The sequence below is a fragment of the Urocampus carinirostris genome, chromosome 19, assembly GCF_059441175.1.
Source record: "Urocampus carinirostris isolate Australia breed hairy pipefish chromosome 19, RoL_Ucar_1.0, whole genome shotgun sequence".
In the NCBI taxonomy this organism is placed as follows: domain Eukaryota; kingdom Metazoa; phylum Chordata; class Actinopteri; order Syngnathiformes; family Syngnathidae; genus Urocampus; species Urocampus carinirostris.
The window spans coordinates 11097094-11122279 of record NC_142367.1 but is presented as its reverse complement, the minus strand read 5'-3'; the positions used below and the strand labels follow the sequence as shown (position 1 = coordinate 11122279).

Below are 25186 nucleotides of genomic sequence, written 5' to 3'. Positions count from 1 at the left end.
AAATCCTAACAGGTTGAGATTTTTTTTTCCCCTCTTGCTGTTGCAATTGGCTATTCTAACAGTTTGACTGATTGTGCAAAGTTGTTGACTTTGACCTTGTTTGGTGTAGTCAAGATGTTCCAATTTCAGCAGTTTTAAAATAGTTTTTCCCTTAAGAGTCTCCTAGCAGAGGAGAGCCCACGCCATGGAGTCCATCATGGAGTTTCTCTTCTCGCCGCTCCCCACGCCGGTAATCTTCTCGCTCCTAGCCCTGGCGGCTGCCACCCTCTTCTATCTCACCACCAGGCCCATCCCCTTTCGGGCCCCAGCTGACCTCAAGTGCCAAACACTTGGCATCAAGGTATGAGGCTTTACAATAAAAAGGAATTTGCCTCAATTTTTTTGGTTCTCATTAGGATGGAGCCAGGAAGGTAGCCTTGCTAAAGGATAACAACAACCTGCTGTCTTACTACTATGATGACACCAAAACCCTCTATGAGGTCTTCCAGAGGGGACTCAAAGTGTCAGGTGAGTAGGAAAAATAGAAAGGTTATGATTGCTATTGCAAGGGAATTATAGTTTCAAAGAAATCCAAAGGATTGGATAATTTTCCAATTTGGGTCATTCTTAGGGGTGTATGTTGTAAAATATGAATTACATTCTCAAAACTCACCCAAAAAAATGTAATCGGATTGGTCTATTTTTCTGACACAATTTGGGTCATTTCTAGAGTCTATTTTTCTTTATCTGAAAGTTAAGTACAGTCTTAAAGGATGTTCACGCTTATATGTCCATTAACTCTTTGGTAGGAAACGGACCATGTTTGGGCTTCAGAAAGGCAGGGCGGCCATACCAGTGGCTCCGATACAAGCAGGTAAAAATATTACATGCGTTTATCCAAAGGATTAAAAAAAATAAATTATCTCTATATACTAATCAATACATTTTTTAAAGGTGTCTGACAGAGCCGAGCACTTGGGCTCAGGTCTCCTTAAAAGGGGCTTGACGCCCACCTCCGACACTTTCTTAGGTATCTTCGCTCAGAACAGACCTGAGGTGAGCTTAAAACACCATCAAAAATCCTTTTGGTTAAAATAAATTGTCTCTTTTCCCAGTGGATTATCGGTGAGCTGGCCTGTTATACCTACTCCATGGTGGTAGTCCCGCTGTACGACACGTTGGGTCCCGAGGCGCTGGTGTTCATTATTGACCAAGGTGAGTGGCAATGCTGCTACAGGTCGGTCGCTAATTATTATCGGTGTCAAATCTTGCTGACATGGAAGTTTTGTGTATCCTGGCAAATATTTGGAAAATCGGCAATGCCATTTTAAAAGTTCCGCCACCAAACACCAGTCTAGATGCTGTGTAGATACCAGCCTTTTTATGAATAAAATTATCTGTTCTTGCTAGAGTGAACAATACGAGTAATACTGGCCATTTAACTAAGTATTTGCCTACAATAATTTGACAACGGAACATAGGGTTTTCCTGAAGACATCTGTCAGAAGTCATTAAAGATGTTCAATAAAACCTCAACTCCCGTGCTACAAAGTGTGAAAAAAAAAAAGTCCAACTATTATATCTTTAATCTTGATTCACTTAATCTGTTTCTCGTGTTTTAGCCGACATCACCACGGTCTTGTGTGACACCCCCAAAAAGGTTGAAATCTTGCTGGACAATCGTGAAAAGGGCCAGACCTCGGCCCTCAAAACCATTGTTGTGATGGACCCATTTGACTCTGACTTGGCGGCACGAGGAGTGAAGTGCGGCGTGGATGTTGTTTCCATGCAGGATGTGGAGGTATGAACAGTCCTCAAAAGTAATGGTGATCCGTTACATCCGGAGATGACATGGTTGTTTTATGTGCTCCAAAGGCTGCAGGGAAAAGTGACCTCCGAAAACCAGTGGTAAATTAATTTTTTCATCTTGAGGATGCAATTAAAACTTAACCTGACTGAATTATGAGATTCAAATAGCATTCGTTGAACTCCTGAGAAAGTCAAAAGTGGACTTGGTTTATTTTGTATCCACTGCAGCCTCCAAAACCAGAAGACCTCAGCATTGTCTGCTTCACCAGTGGAACCACAGGTAGACAGTTCCAAAAACCAAGTCAGTTTTTACTGATACTTCATTTTGTTTAACTTTAACAGGAAATCCAAAGGGTGCGATGCTGACTCATGAAAATGTTGTGGCAGATGCTGCTGGGGTCCTCAAAACGTTTGAGGTATTCGTATAAGTTTGCCTACCAAAGAGTTTTTATATAAAACTATTTCACTGACCCAACAGGCAGCCATTGTTCCTAATAAAGAAGACGTGACAATTTCCTTCCTGCCATTGGCACACATGTTTGAAAGAGTTGTACAGGTAAAAAACACAACAAAACAATGGTCTGCAACTTGTGGGCCAGGGGCTCTTTCTGGCCTGCCTATTTTTTGTGGCATGAATTAAACATTTACACTTACTGTTATACTGTATATTTTCAACATTAAAAATGTTTTACCCAATTGGCTGGATCTGATGGAAACACTTTCTTCTAATGAAATCTGAAACTATATAGCCAACGTCTGGTATAAAATAAATGTTTATAAAATGTGTTGTCAAGTTTTGTTTAAAATGTATTAGGGTAGTTAATTTTGCAGATCTTAATTTCTTTTATTTTATGAGGAAAAACAAGATTTTTTTTGGCAAATTTGTCTTTGACTATTCAATGGGGTATGTTTTTGCAGTCCAACCAATTACTGGTGAACTTGATAATGGCATGCTTTTTTTTCGGTTTGTAGACCTTAATTTAAGAGCCTACATTTTTAATTACTGGAATAATGTTAAGCACTGCAGACAATATCCCCTGAAAAATAAATGAGGATAAGTTCTGCAGTAACTTTAATTTTCTTCCAGACTGTCATATATGGCGCTGGCGCTAGAGTAGGTTTCTTCCAAGGTGACATCAGACTCCTGCCAGACGATATGAAGACCCTGCAACCAACCATCTTCCCTGTAGTGCCACGGCTTCTTAATCGGGTCTACGATAAAGTGAGAAATCATTTTGTTTATTTCCAAGTAATTGTTGAGTAAAATTATCAACAAGGCCCGTTCTGATCCAGGTACAGAGTGGTGCTGCCACACCATTCAAAAAACGGCTGCTCAATTTTGCGGTGCAGAGGAAAATGGCAGAGGTGCGGCAAGGCATCGTCCGCAGCAACAGCGTTTGGGACAAGCTAATTTTTCATAAAGTTCAGGTATGGCCACCGGTGACCTCCGACCTCTCACCTGGGACTGACCCTGGAAACTTTCAGGAATCTCTGGGCGGGCGAGTACGAGTCATGGTGACAGGAGCGGCGCCTATCTCTCCCTCTGTGCTGGACTTCCTCAGGGCTTCACTCGGTTGCCAGGTAACAAAATCGATTTCTTTGTTTTCTTTATCCATGACAACCACAACTTCAATTGTAGATTTTCGAGGCCTACGGTCAAACAGAGTGCACGGCTGGCTGCACCTTCACCATGCCGGGAGATGCTACTTCAGGTATGCTGAGCTACACGCCAAAGAAAGAACACTGATGATGGTTGTCATGGTCACAAACAGGACATGTCGGCGTGCCTCTCCCTTGTAACGTGGTGAAGCTGGTGGATGTGGAGGAGATGAATTACTTCTCGTCTAATGGTGAAGGCGAGGTGGGAAAAGTTGCAAAAAAATGGCCTCCACAACTAGCTTGCTTTTTTTTAGGCTGAAAGCCATCGACTACTTTAGGCCTATTTGGATTTTTGAGAGCCTACAGACTTTGTAGCACTAATAATTTGGTCTTTCAGGTGTGCATCAAGGGTACAAATGTGTTCAAGGGTTACTTAAAAGATCCGGAGAAGACCGCTGAGGCTTTGGATAAGGACGGTTGGCTCCACACAGGAGACATTGGGAAATGGCTGCCAGTGAGGAATACACAACTTTATTTCAAAATAGTTGTTTTTAAAATGAGTTTGACTTTCATCCCAATAACCAGAGTGGAGTCCTGAAGATCATTGACCGTAAGAAGAACATTTTTAAGCTTGCTCAGGGGGAATACATCGCACCAGAGAAGATTGAAAACGTCTACGTGCGCAGTGCACCTGTGGCTCAAGTCTTTGTGCATGGAGATAGTCTACAGGTGGGACTGGAATGAACAGACTTGCCACAAAAACATTCGGTAATAATACCCCCCCCCCCCCCCCCCCCCCCCCGAAAGGCCTTCCTGGTCGCAGTTGTGGTACCCGATCCAGAGGTTTTACCAGGCTTTGCTAAGAACCTTGGATGTCATGGTTCCATTGAAGAACTCTGCAAAAACAAGGTAATAGTGTTAGGATATTAGAAAGGCTTCCATTTATAGGTTTTCTTCTTTCTCAGGAACTCAAGAAAGCTGTTCTTGCAGACATGCTTTGTCTGGGAAAAGAAGCAGGATTGAAGTCCTTCGAGCAGGTAACGTCAGCAACAACGAAAATGTATTTTAAACTTTTACGGATCGTTGTCCCCCCATGCAGGTGAAGGACGTGCACCTCCACCCCGAGCAGTTCACCATCGAGAACGGCCTTTTGACACCCACGTTGAAGGCCAAAAGAGCCGAGCTCAAATCTTTCTTCCACGCGCAAATCGACCAACTTTACGCGCAATAAAATTTAAAATATAAATTTGCCTTTTCCCTGTCAAAGCAACCATTCATTTACTGGGCCTACACTGTCCTCGTGCGGATGTATGTAGTAGCACATGCCATTTTTTGCACAGTGTTTTACAAATGGAAACTTCAAGCAGTCACGATGGAACTATTGTGATTTTTCAGAGAATTAGTTTACTTATGATAAAGACTGCCTTAAAAACTAGATTAGTTGATTCAACCTGTATTACGTCCTACAGATTTCAAGGCATTTTAAATAAACCTGGCGCAACAAGTATTGTCAAAATGAATAAACGTCAGGGAGGTGACAAACTAAGAAAAAAAATGCATGTTTTGAATAATTGATTTATAAAGTTGGATAAATGGAAATGAGGCTATATGTCACTGTTGTTGATGGCCATCGTATGACGTCACCGGTCGCATGTGGACCGTTCCATGTGACCCCGAGGGGTGTGCGCTACTACTTTCCCCTGACTTGACTGACTGGAAGAATAGTCACTCGCTTGTGAATCACTCCGGCCGTTGACCCTCTCGCTCGCAAACACTTGGGTGGCCGGGTGTATTATTTTTTTTGTTTCACATTTTGGTAAGTTTAGGATTTTGAGTTTTCTAGTGGACTCGCCAGAGGGAGTCAAGTTAAATAGGAGCCAAAATGGCGTCCCCCACCGCAGGTGCCCACCGGTTACAGGTAAGGACACCCAATGGAACTTTACAAATATCCAAAATTATCTAGTAAAATAATTTAAAAACACTTTTGAAAAAAAAAAAAAATTTAGTTTGAATTAAGTCTTCTAAGCTGCACATGACGTTAATTAGATGTGGTGGGCGTGTACCGAATCAAAGCTAGTTAGCCATTTAGCATAAACGCTAATGATGTATTAAACCCGAACCAAAACAATATACGAAAATAAAACTTTTATAAATTTCAATGTTTGGACACTTTACATTTAGGAAAAAGGTTTCTAGTCCTAAAATGTTCATTTAATAGACAAATATTAATACAGGATAACAAAATTAGAACTACAAAGGGAAACATTAAATGGTATCTATACATTGTGTACGTTTTGTCTGAAAAATATAAGCATTTCTCACTAATATTTCACTGTACCTTTTATACACCTGCTTAAATAGTTTAAACGTTGTTTTATTCAATAAATTGTCAGTCATTCAAGCAACCAAAACTTAGGCTGTACTCATTCACATTGATTCTTTACTGGGTTTGCTTACGTTACACTGGATTCTCAAGGTTTCCTGCTATCTTTTTTTGAGGATTACGGGAAATGTAGTTTGACTATACATGCCATATATAGTCATACAGTGGAACCTCGGTTATCGCGGTTAATGGGGAGCAAAAACACCCGCGATAAGTGAAAATCCGCGAAGTAGCGGCGCACCTTGAAATATGCAAAAAAATATATATATATATATATATTTTTTTTTTTTTCTTTTTTTTCTTTTTTTCATTTAATTATTTTTTTTTAGGCCTGCAAAGCTCTGAATCCGCGAACATTTGAAGCGCGAAGTAGCGAGGTCCCACTGTATTGACTGACATATGCGAACTAACTGCTCTCGAGGTTCTTTGGTTTGTTTTTACATTTTGAGGTAAATTAGACTGGCAGCTTCAGGTATCTGGGCCAAGGGAAAAAAATGTTTGGGAACCAAACATTAGATATAAGCTCTCTGAATCGCATTAGCTTAAGTAAAAATAACCTGACACAATATGACTGGCAAAGATTTGAGTTTTATGATAGCCTAGGTTAATTATCAATGCTGTTTGTTTAAAAGGAGTTAATGTTCCTTGTTTTATGTGTGTCATCTTGGGACAAAGAAATAAGGTTAATGGTTCACCGTGTTGCTTCCTCTTACAAGGCTAGTGCTATCATTTTTTATTGTCTAGGAATCTTTACACTTTTTAAAAAACAAAACAAAACCCTGTTTTATTTTAAATCCATATTCTATTTGTTTGGGTCTAAATTTGGAACAATTTTAGCTGTAGCTTAGCTATTTTTTTTGTGATAGTTTCAATTAGTAAATCAATTGTTGCTTTCGAGGCACTAGTATTGGCAGTAATGCTACACCTGTGAACACCAAACAGAACAAAGAAATTGAGAAAAACAATTACAGTGAAATTTTGACTAAAAGTCGCGATTTCTCCCCCCAAGCTTTCTACCCTGCGGCTTATGCAATGGTGTGGCTAATGTATGTATTTCTAACGGCCGCCAGGGGTGGCTGAGCAGTAAAGGAAAGAGTGATATTGGTAGAATATGTGTTGAGGAAGAGGCAAGTTTAACGTAACTACGTGCTTTGTGCATGAATGAAACTAGCATTAACAGACCATCATAGAAAATTTGTTAATCGAAAGAGGAGGGCTAACCATCATTTTGGGAATCATTTTATTAGTCTGTTTATTTGTAAACTGAAATAATGTGGCGAAACGAACGGATTACAAGAAGCATGGTTGAATTCTGTGGATTGTCCTTGGTGTAACAAAGCCATTTTCCAAACATTCAGAGAAGTTGAAGACAGCCACAGGATTTTATGGTGAGTTACCTCAGCTGTATAGTTTTTGGGTATCTTGTTTTAGACTGTCATGTTTTTCTGATGAGTATATCCTGAACCCCAAGAGTTTAAGATTTCCAATGTAATATTGCATGACATATTTTAGTGACTGGTGACATTGTGCAGACGTGTATTTTTTTATCAAAGGTCTGGCGGCCCACCGGCGGGCTGTTGGAACATTAAGGGATGAAGGTGCTGTATATTATTAAAACTCTGTGTACCGTCTTTCTTTGTAACTATCTTATGTTTCCACGTTCGCAAATGTGGATTATAGTCAGGTGCGGCTTAAGTATGCACAAAATGTTTTTTCCTTTAAAAATGGTGTTGCTTATAATCAGGTGAGCCTTATAGTCTGAATTTTATGGTAGTTGCTCATATCTTCCGGATGACATTTTTTTCCCTTTTAAATGCTATCTATACCTTCTAGTTGACAAGCACAGCAAAGGTTTGTAAGCTTGTGTTTGGATTTATGTGGAGGGAGCTATTCAATACCTCCTGCCCCCCTATTGTGAGGGGAAAGGTCTGGTTGCGCTGACTCGGCGAGTCCCTCCATTGGCGGCGAGTGCTTCCCCGTGCCGGCTATTGTCATGGAACCGACAAACATCGGATCAGTTCTGGCGAGCTAATGTCACTTAACAATGGGTTTAATTGTCCTAAGTGTAATTACAAGGTGGCTGGTCGGGTAGCTTAGGAAAATGTTTCTTTAAAGTGCTACATTGCCACCTCGTGGGCCAGCATACACACTACAACTTTATATTTATTTCTTTACTTTCCCCATTTTATTGTTTTTGAAATCTTGTAGGTTTAGCCTGGAAAAGGATCGCTGACTGCTGGTAGTCTGTTCATCATACTGCTCAAAAACAATAATTTTCTGTGATGATGGCTTGTTAAACTGGCTAGCTTGAACGAACCCATTCGTCCAGGGACAAAGGCAGATTGTAGTACATGGAAAGCCTCTTTGTGACTCATGTTTTGGTGTCTGTTCTTTCTCTATCATTTAGGGAATTCTTCGTAAATGAGCTTTTTATTAGAAGATAACCTTTGCTTCCTCTGTGGCATTTCGGAAACTGAGTCAGTATGCGAATGAGGAGATCCTCAACAAATAGCTGTTTGCTTCTTTACGGGGTCTTTAATGTGGTTTCCATGGAGATGGAATTGTTGTTGTTTTTATGGCCTTCGAGAATAGTGTTGCCATAGAAATCCAATACAACACATACAGTTGTTGGAAAGTGTTGCTAATTCCTGAGCTAATAGACGCTATTGGTTGATTATTTTTAGGGTTATTTATCTTCACATGTGGGAGGTTTTGAAGAGAAAATTAATATTTTTTTAGGGAGGAAACTGGATGTGCTTTTAGTTTTCCAATATAGTGATATAATTACAAGTTGAATGACAAGTAATTGTCCCTTGAACCCTAAAGGGTCAAATTAGCATGTTTTTGTGCTGTCACACTTCATAATTAAGCATGTATTTGGAAGACAAGTTGCTCATTAAAAGCGACTGCAGGATGGGTCGCTCATAGAAGTTAATTAAGTCCCTCTAATGGATGCCTCTTGTCATTTGGGATGTTCATCAGTCAACACTTACTTTAGTTTTTTTCTTATGTTTGGCAATCATCACAAGCACCTCACACTCTGTAATCGTTTAAACTGATGGTGACTGAAGAGGGGTTGAGCCATTGTCAATCTTATTGATATGTAGAAATTCATTTGATTGGATGATTTCTATTTTTAGCCACTTTTATTGTTCAGTGGAAATCTGCTTTGAAAAATACCATGGGCAGTGTGAGACAGGTGTCGATACTCATTTTGTACTTTATGATCATATTAAAAGAAATTCATTCGTCCAAATAAATTGGAATCTATACCCAATTGTTCACTTAGATTTTGTGCAGTTTTGTATATAAAAAAAACAAACCATGATCCTTTTTCACGTTAAAAAAGGGAAATGTTATATACAAAAATTAATATAACTTGTGTCTTACTTTGGATTGGTATTAGTTAAAAATGTGTGGCGTTTGCATGTTCTCCCAGTGCTTGCGTCGGTTTTCTCCGGGCACTCCGGTTTCCTCCCAAAAACATGCATGTCAGGTCAATTGGCTGGTCTAAATTGTCCTTAGTTGTGGCTACCAGATCAGAGTGTCTCATGCCCACTGCAGTCGACCCCGCCCCAAAAAATAACTTTCAATGAATGGTTGATAATTCTTTTGTTCACTTATTAGTTTACATTAGCTAAACTAATTGTGCTCATCTTCTAGCTAACTGTATTGAGTCAATCAACAGAGCCTCTACTGTACAGAACCAAGTACTGCACTCACATGTCGCCAATTTTACGCCAGTGTTAACAATTAATCAGCCGCTAAATTGATTTTTAGCCCTCCTGCTATTTCCTCATTTGGCCTTGTTAGCATCCGTGTCAGTTTCTTCCGCCACAACTGCATTTATGACCCCCAAATGTAGTCTTTCCAGATACGATCACAAAAGGTCGCCATAGTTATTTATGTACATGTAATATACCATGAGGCTGTGGGATGATGCTTGCTTCCTGTTTTCTGCAGTGGACCAAACACTGAACGTTTGACAGTTGAAGCTTTGAGCTTCGGGCTATGCACACACGCACACACACCGTTTCAAACACTCGCAGAGATTTGTATGTCGTAAAGAATCACTCTTGTTCAGTGCAGACAAACTGGAAACCCTTAGTGACGGACTGTGTTTCTGGCTAACGTTCCATAAAAGAGCTTTTATTGTGCAGGGTGACTGCATCACCATTTGCCCTTTTGCTGCCTCCGTTTAATGGAGGCCTGGTGTTGATTGCACCGTCTGATACAAGCGCATGCTCTGTCAAGACTGAGAAGAAAGTCAGCATTCATTTTTTTTAGTTTCCAATTCAAATGTCCAATAGGCTTTTTTAATGCAACTAGAAAACCACATTGTGAAAAACAGCTCCTTTTTTTTTTTTTTTTTTTAGCCCCATAACCCTATCGAATGGTAGCCCAAAATGCAATGAAAATAACCATTTGAATTATAAACAGCACCAAACAATAGACAACTTTGTAAAATAACTGTAATCAATGTGAAATATGTAAGTGATATTTTTAAAATCTATTTTTTTAAATAATTTAATATTCTGCAATTTTAATACTTAAAAGTGACGTTTAAAGTGTCCCTCAAAAGTTGAAACTCTATTAAATGTGTTAACAATTCCCCAAAGAGTTCAAAGAGCACTTATGCTTCATCTTCCTTTGTGCCTGTCTGCTTTTATATTACTTTTAGCAAACCTGTTCGGTTTGATGCTCCCTGCAGAATTCTTAAAATTCCTATTTATCAGTGGACCATAAAAATTGAAAAAGTAAGAATAGGCCTGATTCTTGTAAAATCCGCCAACTCAAGCCCCCCAAAATATGAAAAAAGACTGATTTATTTAAGGGCGTCTAAAGGTATGGCTACACTGCAGAGCTCAATGCCCTATCCTGATTTTACGGTGAAATTTGATGTTTTTGTGAGATGTAAATACCCCAAGTGTCCCCCATGCACAGAAAAAGACACATGACGTCACACAAAATCTGCTTAGTCTTTGCGGAAGTACTCATGGATGGCGTGTCTAACGATTTGAAAGTTATCGTAATACCGGAGGCTGAAAAAAGTTGTCCCCCCAATATTAATTAAGTTTCAAAACATTGCTTTCCCTCCATTGAATGCTCTCTGATTTTATTCGCCATGGTTAATTTCTTTGCTTCCTCTCCACCTCCTTGAACGCAAAATAGTGATGTCTGTCGCCTATCAATGATGAGTATGTTGAATGAATGTGTCTCGACTGTTCACGCAGCAGTCACATTCCAAAAGATTAGCTATGCATCTGATTCAGCACCACATCTGAAAGTGGATTAGGTCTGGTGTGAAAAAATTGGATAGGTGCCATTCAGACGCACTTTAACAGGTCGCATACAGGTCGTGTTCTTGCAAAAAAAAAAAAAAAGAAATCCTATTTTCCTGCAGTGTGAAACTTGTCAATTAAATGCATGTACTTGCACACAAAGTTTGAACAGGCTGCCTAAGGCTGCATTCATAACCAGGAGATGGCAGCAGAGAGTAACATAGGATTCAAATCCCGCACCCCACTTTTAAGTGCTTCATACTTTTCATAATAATGTATTTTATTAAACATTTTAAATTGTTTTTATTTTAAAACCTTCTTTTCAACAACAGCATTTTTATTTCAGAATGCCGTTTTACTGAAGAAATGTCTCCTGCTGTCAATCAAACCACAGAAGGCGGTGCTACAGGACACATGACCAATGTCCAAGAAAACCAATCGATCTGAAAGTGATCAATCAAGTACGGGCTCATTAAACAAGGCCATTGTGGAAAATGACTTTTAGAAATAATAGAATGTTGTTTAAAATGATTTTTTAATCAAATGACGTGAAAAGACACTATTATGAGTTGTGTGATTTTTTTTTTTATTATTATTATTTTTTTTTTTAACTAAATAAAATGATTTCTTTTTGGTAACACATAGTAATTACACATTACAAAAAAACATTAAAAACAAATAACCATATCATTGAGATGTGACCAAGGCAGCACTAAGCTGCATTAGCCACCCGCTCACACTTACAAACCTGTTTGTCGCCGCAATGGCAGAGCAGTTCCGACCGCCGTGTCGCACAGCACTTAGATTCGTATGCAGGCGCATGTGCAAGGCCGCTCCCATTTTCCACAAAGCCTTTTATGGCCGAACGCTATCCACAAAGTATCTTGTTACCCTACATTGTGGTTTTAATTGTGTTTAGTTCATTGACACAGATGATGATGATGATGAAAATAGGAATGGTCCAACAGGCTTTGGCGGTCTTAGTTTTGAAACGAAATGAAGAGGGTTTTTTTTTTTCTAAGGGAATTGTTGTTGTTGTGTCAGGGCATGGCCACTAGATAGCAGGCTGATATCTCTATTCAAGTTGGGCATCAAGATGATAGACATCATGGACTGGTTGCCAGCCAGTCGCAGGGCACTCGAAGATGGAGAACTCACTTGCTCATTCACACCTAGGGACAATTTGGACCGGCCAATTAACCTGACATGGATGTGGGAGGAAACCCGATTGCCCGGAGGAAACTCACACAAACACGGGGAGAACATGCAAACTCCATACAGGAAGGTTCGATTTCATGACCTCAGAACTGTGCCACACACGTGCTAACCACTGCGCTGCTGTGCTGCCCCAAATTGGGACACATATAGAAAATTTTGTGTGGAAAACAGATCAGAAAAAAAATGGACCAATTATCTAAACATTTTCAATGAAGCGAAGAATATTCCCAAACATTCAACAACAAATACAAAAGCATTCTAAATTGTGCACAAATAAAAGAGGAAGAATATCAACATTGGATAAAGAAGCCATTCTAGGCGAGAAAAACGACTATTTTTGGGGGGGGAAAAAAACGTAAAGTAGAAAAAAAAAAAATAGAAATTGTATAATATGAGTATGTTTATTTTTTATTTTTACAATACAGAGACAGAATTAATGGTAGGAAAGAAAAAAAACATACTTGCACAGAGAAATAATGCTAAAATGTGAAAACAATATACCAAACAGGGAACAAAAATAGGCAACATTTGAAAATGACTGAATTTCTCTTAGGCATTATTCCTCATGCTGACCAAACAGGTGTTATATGGTGGTGTATTGTGTTAAAACCATATACCAGAATAAGATAAAAATTGGGAAAAATAAAAAAGAAAATGCAAATTTTGAATATACATATGAATATACATGGTAAATGACACACATGTAAATGTTTTAGAAAAATATATAAATACCAGAAAACATTAAAAAAACAATCTAATAATAACAAATATTTCTTATTTGAAAAATTTACAATTTAAAAAAAAATACACAACATGGGAGCACGGCGGCGCAGTGGTTAGCGCGTGTGCGGCACAGTTCTGAGGTCATGAGATATATATATTTATATATATATATATATATATATATACATTATACGGTGTAAAATAAAATCAAATAGAGTATTTAATAACCATTTCAATTTAGATAAGTGTTCTTAGCTCCAATTTGCATGCATTGCTATAATGCTGAGCAATGGCGAGAGCATTGTGTCCTTTTCATGTTGCAAATCAGTTTGTCAGGAAGTTTATTGCATCCCTGCTGGCCACACCCAACGTGTGCGCTCCATCAGACCTCATCCATTCACTCAGCCCAGTAGTCGACTCATCTGGATTTTTTTATTACAAAAGAATGACAAATGATGCAATAAGCTGCTCTAGCTTGTTGCTAGTCCGCACCCACTTGTGGAGTGTGTGCGCGTGTGTGTGTGCGCGCACGAGGGCGACGCTCCGAGAGAGAGCGAGAAGGCATCCCTCCTGGTTCCGCCCAGTCAGTCCGTCTCGTTGGCCTGTGAGTGCCTTTGCACTCATCCACGCCGGATTAGACCCTGATTTTGTTTTGAGGGTGCCCTTTTTTCTGGAATGTGAATCAAGGGGTCCCCGAGGACCCACACTGTGGCTGACATGAGCGAGGAAGCTCGGGAAAAGGCGGCGGGCAAGTCGGCTCATCGGAAGAAGAAAGGAAAAAAGGTAGAAGGATGATTTCTCAAATGTGATTTGTTTGTTTGTCAGCATATTTTTGACTGGCATTCTAAGTAGACCTCAAATAATGAAAGCACAAAAGTAACAGTGATGGTGTGACTCACTTCTATTGTATACAATTGTGTATATTAGAGAGTGTTTGTGAGAGCAAGAGCCAGTGCGCTCCTTGCTGATGAAAACCGGATTTATAGTTTTGCGTTAGCTGACGGGGTGTGTTCAGCTTCTGCTGCTGCTGCAGCCTGTTGATGCCAAAAAAAAGTGGACTGTCCGCTTGGCCTCTAATGACTCCAGCAAAAAAACAACATTTACTTATTGGGAAAAGGGGAGCTTGCCAAGGAAGGTTGTTTTATAAAATATGGCTTTTTGTTTATTTAGCGCTCTTGTATTTTTTTTACGATACAGTTGACACCCAGGATCCAACATCTTCACCACATGATGTTTTTACCTTGTGTGAAACAAGATGTATTATCAGCCTGTTTTCACAGCATCCTTCCCCCTATACAACTTCAACAACAAATGATTACATGTGCCCAAAAACCTGAAAATGAACATGCCGATATGCTTTTGGCTAAACAACCACAGCCTTTTCGTCTCTTCATTCAGTTCGGAATCTTGTGTGCTTCATTAAGACTTTACTGTATTTATTTGTTAAACATGATAACCATGAAAATGAAGCTTGCCAGTATTAGGAATTTCATAAAGGCACACTGTAGCTTGCCACAACATATTAACAATTACAACTAGAGGTGAAATCTTAAGCCCAAGCCTTAGCCGTACTCGAGCCCCACCCTAAATTCGGGACTAAAATGTTAATCATTAAGTTCGGGTTCCTGGCTGGACCTGGCTTCTCTTTTTCACTTGTTCCTTGTTTATTTTCCTTTGTGGTGAAGCTGTGCGATGGATTCAGTCCCCCTCTCTCATAGCGCAGCCCGCTTAGTAATTGGTGAGGCTCAGGCTGCTCTGGGCTTTAATACCCACAGACCCTGGTCGGTTCAGGCTGGATTTTTTGGGCCCGACCTTACCCTTAATAGGGAAACCATTTGAGCAAGAAAATCCTCTAAGGGCACAACAATCATCACAGTGCTATGTTTAAAATCTGTTTCATTTTTAATCCGTCGTTGCTGTTTAGCATTCCATCGCAAGCTGTGTTAGCGGTTTTTTTTTTGCGTGAGCTGAGTATTAATTTTCAATTTAAATTGATTAAAAATATTCTTGCCTCTATATTTTGTACAGGTTTTTTTTTAAATTATTAATCAAGATGTCTTTGGCAGGTTTTGCGGGTGGACATAACGTGCAAGGAAGTGGGAAAGAAGGCAGGCATGCTAACAAAAAGATAATAACAAAACCCAGGTACAATGTAACCAGTGGACTCAAAGTAAATAACTCGGTGTCAAAGAACAAGCAAGAAACAAACTTAAAGTGTTGGAGCAAGACAATACAAGTAGCTGGAATAATGAGGTGCAGGCGCTCACCCAATTTGTCGCTCAGAAAAAGAGAAATGGAGTGCCAGATCCTGACAGTATTCAGATTAAGATTAAGATTGTCCATATAGAAAAATATAATCGAGATTTTTCGGGGGAATCATATTTCCCGGCTTAAACCAAGTTCAGTTTCAATTTTTTTTTTTTTAAAAACAATCAAACAAAAAGTGGATTCACATTCACGAAAATAATCAGTTTTATAATCTGGAACCTAATATTAGTTTTAACTGTTCGGTAATAGTTTTAACTGTATTCTAAATTCAAAGTTTATTTAAAAAAAATCTGAAGCAAACGGCAGATGGCCATGTTTTTTTTTTAGTCTCACTTTGTTGACAGGCAAGATGGACTTGAACGAGAGAGGCAGTCCTGTGTTTTTCTGAATGCTCAATTCACACATGGACTGTTTATGTAAGATGGCTGCCCACGTTTAGCCCTTTCCATCCCACAGTCCTCCCATGTCATGCATCCTCTCAGCAATCGTCCAAATGTGTAGTTTGTTTCATAAAGAATAAAGAAAACAAACAAATAAAATGTAGATTGAGGTCTGGTCTAGTCTGGCCTGATTGATTTGTGACATGATCTTGGCTGAGTGCAAAATAGCAGATCAATAGCTGACTGTGAACACACCAACTAGGGGAAGTGAGACTTGTTTATTACAGCCCAAAAACACAGTGCTCCATAGTGTACATTTCTAATATATTGTTGGCGAAATATCTCGCTGATTATTCAGCAGAAGCATGTGGCTGATATTCCGGCGGGTAAGGGTTCCCTCCAGCGTGCCAACATAATGTTTTGTTTGGACGCTTGGCTGGGATCCGTCCTCACTTCCTGGGAATCGGATAAAACCCTCGGTCGGCGCAGCTTCTTTTGTCTTCTCCTAAACTGTTCACTCAGCAGCTTTCAGGAATGGATTCAGCGCTCGTTGATCAACAAGAACTTCATCCGAACGTATAATCCCCTACGGGCCAATTTGGAGAAACGTTTCACACTCTAGCTAGCGGAGATCTTTATCAGACTCTTTTGCGCTATGCGTGTGTCTTTTCAATATTAACTTCCTGTCTGCACAACTACACATACTTAGGTGGTATAGCGCTCAAGAAAACAATTTGTTTTTTGTATTTTGCCTATGAAATTAGACATATTAAAAATTTTTGTCAAAGGGTTTTGAACCAGGCAATAATTAGCATCAACTTACCCCTAATTATAATACATAATTATTCTATGAAATATTCTGATGGCTGATGTCGGTTTTTGAGTCCGAGAATGACAGTTCTTTTTTGGTTTGCTTTGTAAGAAAATTGAATCTGGCGCTGGGAATGTCTACAAAACTCAACTTAATGTTAGTCGGATCACTATTTGTTTTTAAGTAATGATTGAACTACTAGAAAGCCAAATGATACATTCTAGAGGTGCAACAAGGAATCAATCAATTTACATTGATTGATCAACAACTTCATGAGCAATTATTTGTGTTTCACCCAAAGAAATAAATTTTCTGACATGGTATAGGTCAAATCACTAAATTAACACAAATTCATGTTTTTCCACAACGTTATTGCAAGCAAATGTTCTGGTTTATTACATGAGGCGTGTTCAGGAGAGTGAGCGATTGCTATCGCTAGCTATCGCTAGCTTCTGAACGGCCAGTGATTATTGAGCGCTCGCGTGCCCGAGTAATCACGGGAGAAAGACCGCTTACTTTGATTTCCAACATGGCGTCGACAGTGCAGATGGAGGATCTCACCCTGACGAGTGCTGTTGGCGATGTAATATATCGTCTTACATTGCCTGGTAATGTTTGTGAACAATGCAAGACAGGTATGACCCTTCCACTGCGTTTAGGATAACCTTAACTGTGTCAATATGCGAACTGTCGCTCATATAAGCCAACTCGCTCAAAGCAAGCTGTAGAACGAAATCCATTGTACTGTCGTCGGCCATTTTGGATCAGTAAGGCAATCACAGTGAGCGATTACAAAACGTTCAGCAGTGCGCGGCAAGCGATTAACAAGCGACTACATGTCTGATTACTCTCCTGAACACGCCTATGGTTCATAAGTGATCAAAGAAGTGTCCTGTTTGCATGATCATGCTAATGCTACGTGCTAACCGTCTTTAATAGAGTAATCCCTTGCTGTATTGCGGTTTACTTTTCGTGTTTTCACTGCTTTGAGGATTTTCATTTGCCTACCTGCCTGTGCGTCAAATGCGGTCCAAGTGTGCACAAATAGCTTGACGAACCTACATTTTGTTCACGAAAATATTTTTCAGTTTCAAGATCCACCATGTCGATAAAACGCAATGGACCGACAAAAGCACCAAAAGGAAATGAAAGATGCTTTCTATTGCCAACAAAGTTGGATTTCTTGAAATTCTAAATGAAGGTTAATACGCCATATTTTTGTATTCCCCATAATATCCACATGATGGCGACAAAATATGATACAAAGTAGGGGTAGTGTCCTGAAATCATTTTCAATGCTATAGTGCAATACAGTATGACAGCAAAATTATCTTTGAAATTACAAGTTGACATTACAGAAGGTATTTATGAAAAATCAACTTTATAAAGTATGGTACTTGTATTTGTTGAACAAATGCTTGAGTCTGTAAATGGGGTTTGTTCTTTGGTTTAAAAGTGTATGATGGATTATTTGATAAATAAACAAATGCTTCTACTTTACGGGTTTTGACTCTCGAGGGTCCTTTCTGAAACATAACCCCTGTGAAAAGCGAGGGATTACTGTATAACGTTGCTGTCATGTGACCGAAACGCTGAGATGATTGAAATTAAAGAGGAGTGTTGTTGTTCATGGAGTTTGGAGAGGGAGGTGGCAGGAAAGTGTCTTGACAGTTATTCCAATAGGCTAATGGCCTTCTGTAGCCATGGTGACAGGAATGTGCCAAGAGTGATGTCAGCTCTTTCAGGGAATTGTTATCTATATTGGTCTAATGTCTTCCTACAGAATTCACCAGAAAACCTTGCATGTGTTTCTTTACTAAAACCATGCGTCAACAATACACAGGAGGATGGCCGGGCAACCTTAACTCACTATCGTTTTGCCGACCACCACAGGCCCTCCATCCTTCCCGTGTTGCGTTGCCATGACGACTAAGGTGCCATTCTCGCCCGGCTGAGTCAGACAGGGGCCGTTCATACCGACCGGATTATGACAAGCTATCAGCATCTAAAAAGAACCAGTTCAAGCGTAATTAACCTTCATCGTGTCACGCAGGGGTTATAATTCCGTGGAGATTAGTGCCCGCCTAGGCGAGGAGGATTTGTTGTCACAAGTCAAAGCGATAAAAGTGTGCCCTTACAATCCGGCGTAATTACACATCATCCCCATCATCAAAGACACTCAAAGAGGGGGATCTACATGCCGGCGTGGAAGGACGCGAGGTGTGAAAGAGCGGGTGATGCGGCCGGCTCGATAGCACTCTCGGAGTCAGTGCTATTTTTGTTGCTGTGTAAAAGGTTGCCAGGGCGACGGCTGGCAGGGTGCCCGGCAGGAGAAGCCCACCTCTAGGCAGACACACATTTGACACTTGACGGACAGAAAGTCTGAGATTTTGCTGCGAGCTTTTAGCTGTCGGTTCCGGGAGCTTACGTTCTGATTGGCCAAATTCAATTTGACGCTTTATCTGATTTAAAATGTCCATTTTCCTCTCTACTGCATTAGGTTGGATGTGGAGTGGAAGCATCCATCAGTTTTAGGCTCGCTTATGGATTTAAAAAACCCTATAAGAAATATATATATATATATATATATATATATATATATATATATATATGATATCATAAAGAATTACAACATAAACATATTTATTATACATACAATAATTTATATGAAATCCGTCCCAAGACACCATCAGAGGTGGTGCCCTATCGACCCAGGTGGTTAAGGAATCTGTGAACTCTGTTAAACAACTTTTTACAATCAGTGACTGCGATAAAGGTGAATAAAAAAACAAGAATTTCTGCTAGTTGGAAAAAAAAATCCTGCACCCATTTCATTTTTTGTATTAGTCCGTTTACAGTATTTGTTTTGCTATTTGCTGACTCTGAAAAAAATCTTGGACCTCACATGGCCAATTATCAGAACAACGTCACCATCGTATGGCCAGAAAGCGCATTACAACCAACCTTTGCTACTGTCTGGCGTTTATTTTACAAAAAACACAAGGCTCTCGTTAACGTCAACATATTATTATTTTCCTTCGGTTCACGACTAGAATTATTTAAAGTTCCTGTGATGTTACAAAAAAGCAAAAAAAAAAAAAAAATGCATCCTGGCCACCTTGTTTGTTTTTTATGTCGTGGGCGGGACGACGTAGCCATTCGCTATTATTTGGCAATGGACCAATAGCGAGCCTTCTTCATTGTGACGTCACTGCAGCGTGCATTATAGTGTTTATATTGCAAGGAGGCTGCAGTCCCCAGACATGATCTCATTCTCCACGTGCACGTATGCTTCCCCCCTCCCATTTCAAAGTATGTGTTGGAGCATATTTAGAAACTTAAATTTAAAGATGTAATCAATATATATATTTATTTAATCAATATTTTTTGATGTTATCATCCTCAGGGCAGAGCTTTATCTTGGAAAGCAACTAATTGCATTGACCTAAAAACATGACCTCAAGGTGACCAACAATTAATCCCAGGGATATCAATTTACGGTGAATAATGCACAATGACTCATATAATTGATCCTTTTATTTACAGTTGCATAGTGTGCGTCTTGTGCTCATTATTTCACTGTCAATTTTACTGCTTAGCTAAATTATAAACCGCATCCTATGCTAAACGTTTAGGCAACAATAATTAATTATGAATCTTTTTTTGACATGTGCAAAAAACACATTTTGATAGTTTTGCCTGATTAAAAAAAAGTAGCATATTTCTAACCAAATCTTTCTGTGTCCTGCAACACGTGCAAACATTTTTAGTACTTCAAATTTAACTCTTTAACTCCCTCGAATTTCTGCCCTCGATTCCCTGTAGTTAATTTACATATTGTTGGTTGTTAAAATAGTCTTATTAATTTGATTGATTGCCCAGCTCGACTCTCGCATGTGTGTCCAAACTATGGCCCAGGGGCTATCTAAGAAATGCAATTCATTTTTTCAGTGGCCCTCAGCATGTAGGAAAAAATGTATTTGCTAAGAAAAGAAGTTTTAAAGATAATTCACTGCAATTATCTATCTTTTTCTTTAAACAGATCAGTTTTAATATGTTTAATGCATTTTCTTCAGGGTCCGTATGGGTGCTTGAAGTCCTTAAAAATGCTTGCTTTTTAAAGTCGTGTTTTCAAAGATTGTTGAAGTGCTTGTAAATGCTTGAAATTATTGCCATGTTTCCCAATCAATCCAAGAGGACAGGTGCATGCTACACATAAACAAGGCGCTATGAAATGTGTGTTTGTGCAAGGATTACGTATCAATTATGGACATTTATTATAGGCTTTGCAAAAAATTAAAGTTGGGTTATACAGTGGTAAATTGTAGTGGGAAGAACTTCCTGCAACTGAAAATGAAAGTTACATTTTGCTGTCATGTTTACCCAACACCTATATGGGAAAAGATTTGTCAAAAAAATGTCTTTTGTTCGCGATTTACCCAAGATCTAAAACTTATATGTTTTGATAAATACACATGCAAAATAAAAAAATCCGTATTTAAATCACGGATATAGTTGTAGCCAATGTTTCCTCTAATGTTCCACGGGTCTGAGCGTTCACACAAAGTCGGTGAGCAATGCTTGAAACAACAGTGAGCAACGGCAATCCCAACCAAGTGTGGCAACTAAATCATTATCAAACATGTCAAAAACTTGACATCAAGTTACATTTTGCGGAGTTTCCGGCAATGCAGAAAAAATTTTCACTTTTGAATGAATTGACTCATGTATTATTGCAAAGGTTGTACAGCCTACAAACATCATTTGTTTTGACAACAATTCTTTCACAAGATTTTCTTTTTTTTTTTTTCCTTCTATCTTTTGACGCATAATACTAACATTTTTGGGGGCTTATTGAGTCGGTTACACGATACACAACTGTATTTAATCACATTTTTTTAGTGGAAGTACAATGTTGGCAACAAGATTCACTTGATATGATTGGAAATTATTTGAATGCAACACAAACTTTATCTTCTTTTTCCCTGTTTTTTTTTTTTATATATATTTTTAATACCTTAAAAAAAACTCATTGTGTTTATTTTTTCCTAGCTGTTACTTTTTTTCTTTTTGTTATCGATTTACTTTTTTCCTTTGTTTCTTTCTTTTCTTTTTTTCTGGCTTTTTTCTGAAATTTTCCTTCTTTTTTCTCTTCCTTTTGTTTCTTTTTTCTCAGCTTTTCACTACTTTTTCATTTTGGTATTTTTTTTCTTTTTGTTCTATCCCCCCCCCCTTCCTTTAAGTCATTTTGTGCACAGTTTTAGATAATATTTGGTCGTGTAGAGATTAAAGAAGCAAAAACAACCTGAAGAGCCGGTTCTCTTTAGTGAGCCGAGCCGAAGAAGCCGGTTCTCGAAAAATTCTACTGACTTTACTTTTCAACTTCATTCGACATTGACTTCAAAATATCGCGATTAGAACACAGCGTCAGGGGAACCCGTGTATTTTTACCTTAATGCACTGTAACTTTGACTTAATTCGCCTCTTAATTAGAAATTTCGAGCCCTGATTTTTGTGCGCTGGCTAGATTTTCTTGTGCGCTGAGAGCAGTGCGCAATTGCGCAAGCGCGCAGCTTAGACGGTACATTGGTTGTAGCTCTGAAAAATACATGATTCACACTAGATTTCTTGGATTTCTTCTTTTAACTGTACTGGAGAAATTGGGAAAACGGCTTTGAAAGTCCTTAAAAAGTGCTTGAATTTGGCCCCCAAAAGGTGTACAAAACTTGTTTCTTTTTTTCTCTTCCGGGATTTTTATTTTTATTCTATTTATTTATTTATTTCAATTGTAAGGTACAAATACATTTCATTTGCTAATTTGATTTATTACCCCTTTAATTAATACATTTTTTAATTCTTCTGTAAATGTTGCATATACATGGATATATAAGTTTTAAATTAATTTGTAATTTAGAAATGCAAATAAGATTTGCAAAAAGCGTTAAAAAAATGAGTGATTTCCTTTTTAAAAAAAAATCACAGTCCTATTAAGTAGTGCAGAAGAGGCTCGCCATTGAAGCACATCTTGATGTTCAAGTGCTCTAATTTGACCTTGAGGAAGGCACATGACATTTTATAACCAACCTGCTAGAAATCCATCCTCCATTATGTTTGATTTGCACCCATGAAGATGTTACTAAGCAGAGGTTCTTACTAATCCCCTACATAGAAGCCCCCCATCCTCTCACTCTCTTCATTTCCTCCCTCCTCTCCCTCTCCTTCTCAACCTCTTTTACCGTCCCGCCCATACGTCCCATCGAGACGCGGTGGAACGGATGGCTCGCGTCAGGCTCGGTGTTTCCGGGGGGGTGGCTATGGGAACCAGTCTGCACCCCCTTTCTGAGCTTTGTGAACACCCACTGTCTATACAAGAGGACAGTCCCACCTGGAGATAATTTTTAATTATTTTTTGGGAGTAAATGGAAAATGTATTTGAGCAGAGTCTCCAGAGGAATATCCCAAGCTAACCAGCAGGAGGTGTAACGTCCTAAAAACAGGAGCTAATCAGCAACTAGGGAGGAGAAGATCCATATCCTCGCCCACCTGTGCGGACGGTATGGCGCACGCCGCCTCGCAGCTGAAAAAGAAGGCGGATGAGAACCTTGTGGCGGCTGAAGAAGAGCGGGAAAAGGAGCGCAAGCGGGCAAGAAAGCGGCTGAGGGGAGACGTGAAGAAAAAGGTAGAAGATTAAGGGGAAAAAACGTTCTGGTTGGTCCTTTAGGAATCTATTGGGGGTGCTTCTAAATGTGGATGAATGGAAGAGGACAGTATGGTATTTGAGGTAGTTGGGTGCTATTAATATTTCAGTTCGTGTTCTCTGAATTCATGAATCAGTTTTTGGAATCGGTGATGGACTTTGGATAGTCTGTGTTTATGTCACGCACATTAGTGTGTGTGCGTGCGCTCTAGCTGTAAGCAGTCACGCCCTGCGGTTCGCTGCGCGTGTCGTTGGTGTGTTTTCTGCAGGACGTTAAAGTTGCAACTTGACTGATGATCCTTGCAGCCAGATGGCTGATAATCAATAATCATTTGCTCCAGCGTTAGCAGAAAATTGATTTGTTGGCGTGTTTGTGTGTGTTTTCATCTTTGCATTGTGTAGTGCCACTCTTGAGTCGTTTAATGCTCTCTTTTGCATTTCTTCTGATATTTTTTCATGCAAGGAAAATGATCGAGCATATTTTTATCCTTGTCTTTTTGTATTTATGTGGTAGCAGCTTTAACATCTCACCATTTTTTTTCAGTGGGGATATTTTGAATTTTAAAAAATTCATAACAATATCATCCGAGTGTATGTGTGTTCCATTGTTATGTGGCCTATTTTGATAGAATGCAGAGTTTCCACCTTTGTTTTATAAGTCTGGTGGCCCACTTGGCTGGTTTTGCCCCTAAACCAGTAGGTCACTGACTGACTCTGACGAGTAAAAATAAGTCCCATTGACTCCACCTTCCTGCATCACATCGTCCATATAAAATATGAATTACAACCCTTCTACCAAGTGTAGGATAAAATACATCAGAAGCAGGTCCTTAATAAATCTGCCCCCGAACAGACAAACCTTTAACATACGTTTGCCCACGTCAAATTCTGTTATAAAGCGGACTGAAAGACTATTACGTTTTCATGGGGAACCCTGGAAATATTTTTGTAATTTTGTAATTATATTGTACTTGAAAAGAAAGTTTAAATTAAAAAAAACTGCAGAAGTTCAGAGAACAATGTGGGATTTCAAACCACTTTTAATGCAAACTTAATTGCATTACAAAAAAAAAAGTAGGAGGTAAATGCCATGGCTCTTCACACATGTAAAATAAAGAGAAACTAATTTTAGTTGCTGTGTCACTCATGCGTGGTAGTGACATCAGCGAGTAAACTCGTGAAGTGGTATCTCATATGCCGGGATAAATCTATAGCCGTCTATCCCGGGATGCTACTTCTTGGCATCGCGACGGGAACATCATCCACATCACCTCCTCCTGATGCTTCAATTATGTTTTTTTTTTTTTTACGTTGCCTCATGCTACCTCTCTCCTTCCCTCCCCTCACTATTTCACTCTTAACTCATCATCATGGGGTGGCGGAGCTTTGTGATGAAGTGTTTTTTTTTCCTGACCTGAAGGTTGTGGGTTTGATCCTCGACCTTGACCATTTGGAGGTGTCCTTGAGTGAGATACTGAAGCCTAAGTTGCTCCCAGTGGACCTGCAAGCCTTTTATAAAATGTTTAGAGAACCATATAAGGTATTGCCGCAGTTTATGTCTTTTTATGAGCTCGTGTGAAATTCACAACTGTTGGTTCCGCCCCTGTTCTGCACAGATAGACAACAGGTGGTGCTAAAGTACCTACAGGCTCTAAAAAGGGCCATTTCACAAAGTTTGCTAATATGGTCTAGAGCAGGGGTCTCCAACCTTTTTAAGCTGAGATTTACTTTTGTTACTAATTAACATAGGGCTGCCTTTACGATATACATTTCTAGAATAAAAACCTATTATGTTATTACTATGTTATAACCAGGTTAATTGTTGGAAGTAGGATTAAATAGACTCACTAAAGCATTAAAAAATGATTTCACTACCTAGTGATCGTGGGCACCACGTTGGCAAACCCTGGTCTATATATATTCATATATACTGAGTGAAGGAGGTTGTTCCCCAAAATCTCACAATTCACGGCCCCTAGTCATCCTTTTTTAATGCAGTGCACTTGTCCTGTCCACAGTGCAGAAAAACACTCCCGA

The 25186-nt window shown here is 39.2% G+C and overlaps 2 protein-coding genes across 13 annotated transcripts in view; both read left to right on the top strand.

The window, feature by feature from the left end:
• The first annotated feature begins 166 nt into the window (after nt 1-166).
• acsl5 (acyl-CoA synthetase long chain family member 5) lies at nt 167-4633 on the top strand. Its single transcript, XM_088323927.1, has 20 exons — nt 167-340; nt 396-507; nt 789-853; nt 934-1035; nt 1095-1194; nt 1602-1780; nt 1855-1887; nt 2017-2068; nt 2131-2204; nt 2267-2344; nt 2876-3010; nt 3082-3216; nt 3274-3369; nt 3428-3500; nt 3561-3649; nt 3785-3901; nt 3973-4116; nt 4195-4296; nt 4353-4424; nt 4487-4633. The coding sequence occupies exons 1-20, from the start codon at nt 185-187 to the stop codon at nt 4616-4618; spliced, it is 2046 nt and encodes a 681-aa protein (XP_088180053.1). The 5' UTR covers nt 167-184; the 3' UTR covers nt 4619-4633.
• Nucleotides 4634-22720: 18087 nt separating this feature from the next.
• LOC148347284 (ankyrin-3-like) overlaps nt 22721-25186 on the top strand; it is a 77646-nt gene continuing 75180 nt past the window's right edge. For all 12 annotated transcript variants that reach the window (XM_088323925.1, XM_088323926.1, XM_088323924.1 and 9 more), the window contains exon 1: nt 22721-23131. In XM_088323925.1, coding sequence (XP_088180051.1) covers nt 23009-23131 — 123 coding nt within the window. In that variant the 5' untranslated portion in view covers nt 22721-23008. The remainder of the gene's footprint in view (nt 23132-25186) is intronic.

Bases quoted from the DNA above. Each gene is read 5' to 3' on its own strand.
- acsl5 (XM_088323927.1), top strand. From the start codon at position 185: ATGGAGTCCATCATGGAGTTTCTCTTCTCGCCGCTCCCCACGCCGGTA. The intron at 341-395 runs GTATGAGGCTTT...GGTTCTCATTAG, and splicing joins GCCAAACACTTGGCATCAAG to GATGGAGCCAGGAAGGTAGC. The intron at 1,888-2,016 runs GTAAATTAATTT...TATCCACTGCAG, and splicing joins GTGACCTCCGAAAACCAGTG to CCTCCAAAACCAGAAGACCT.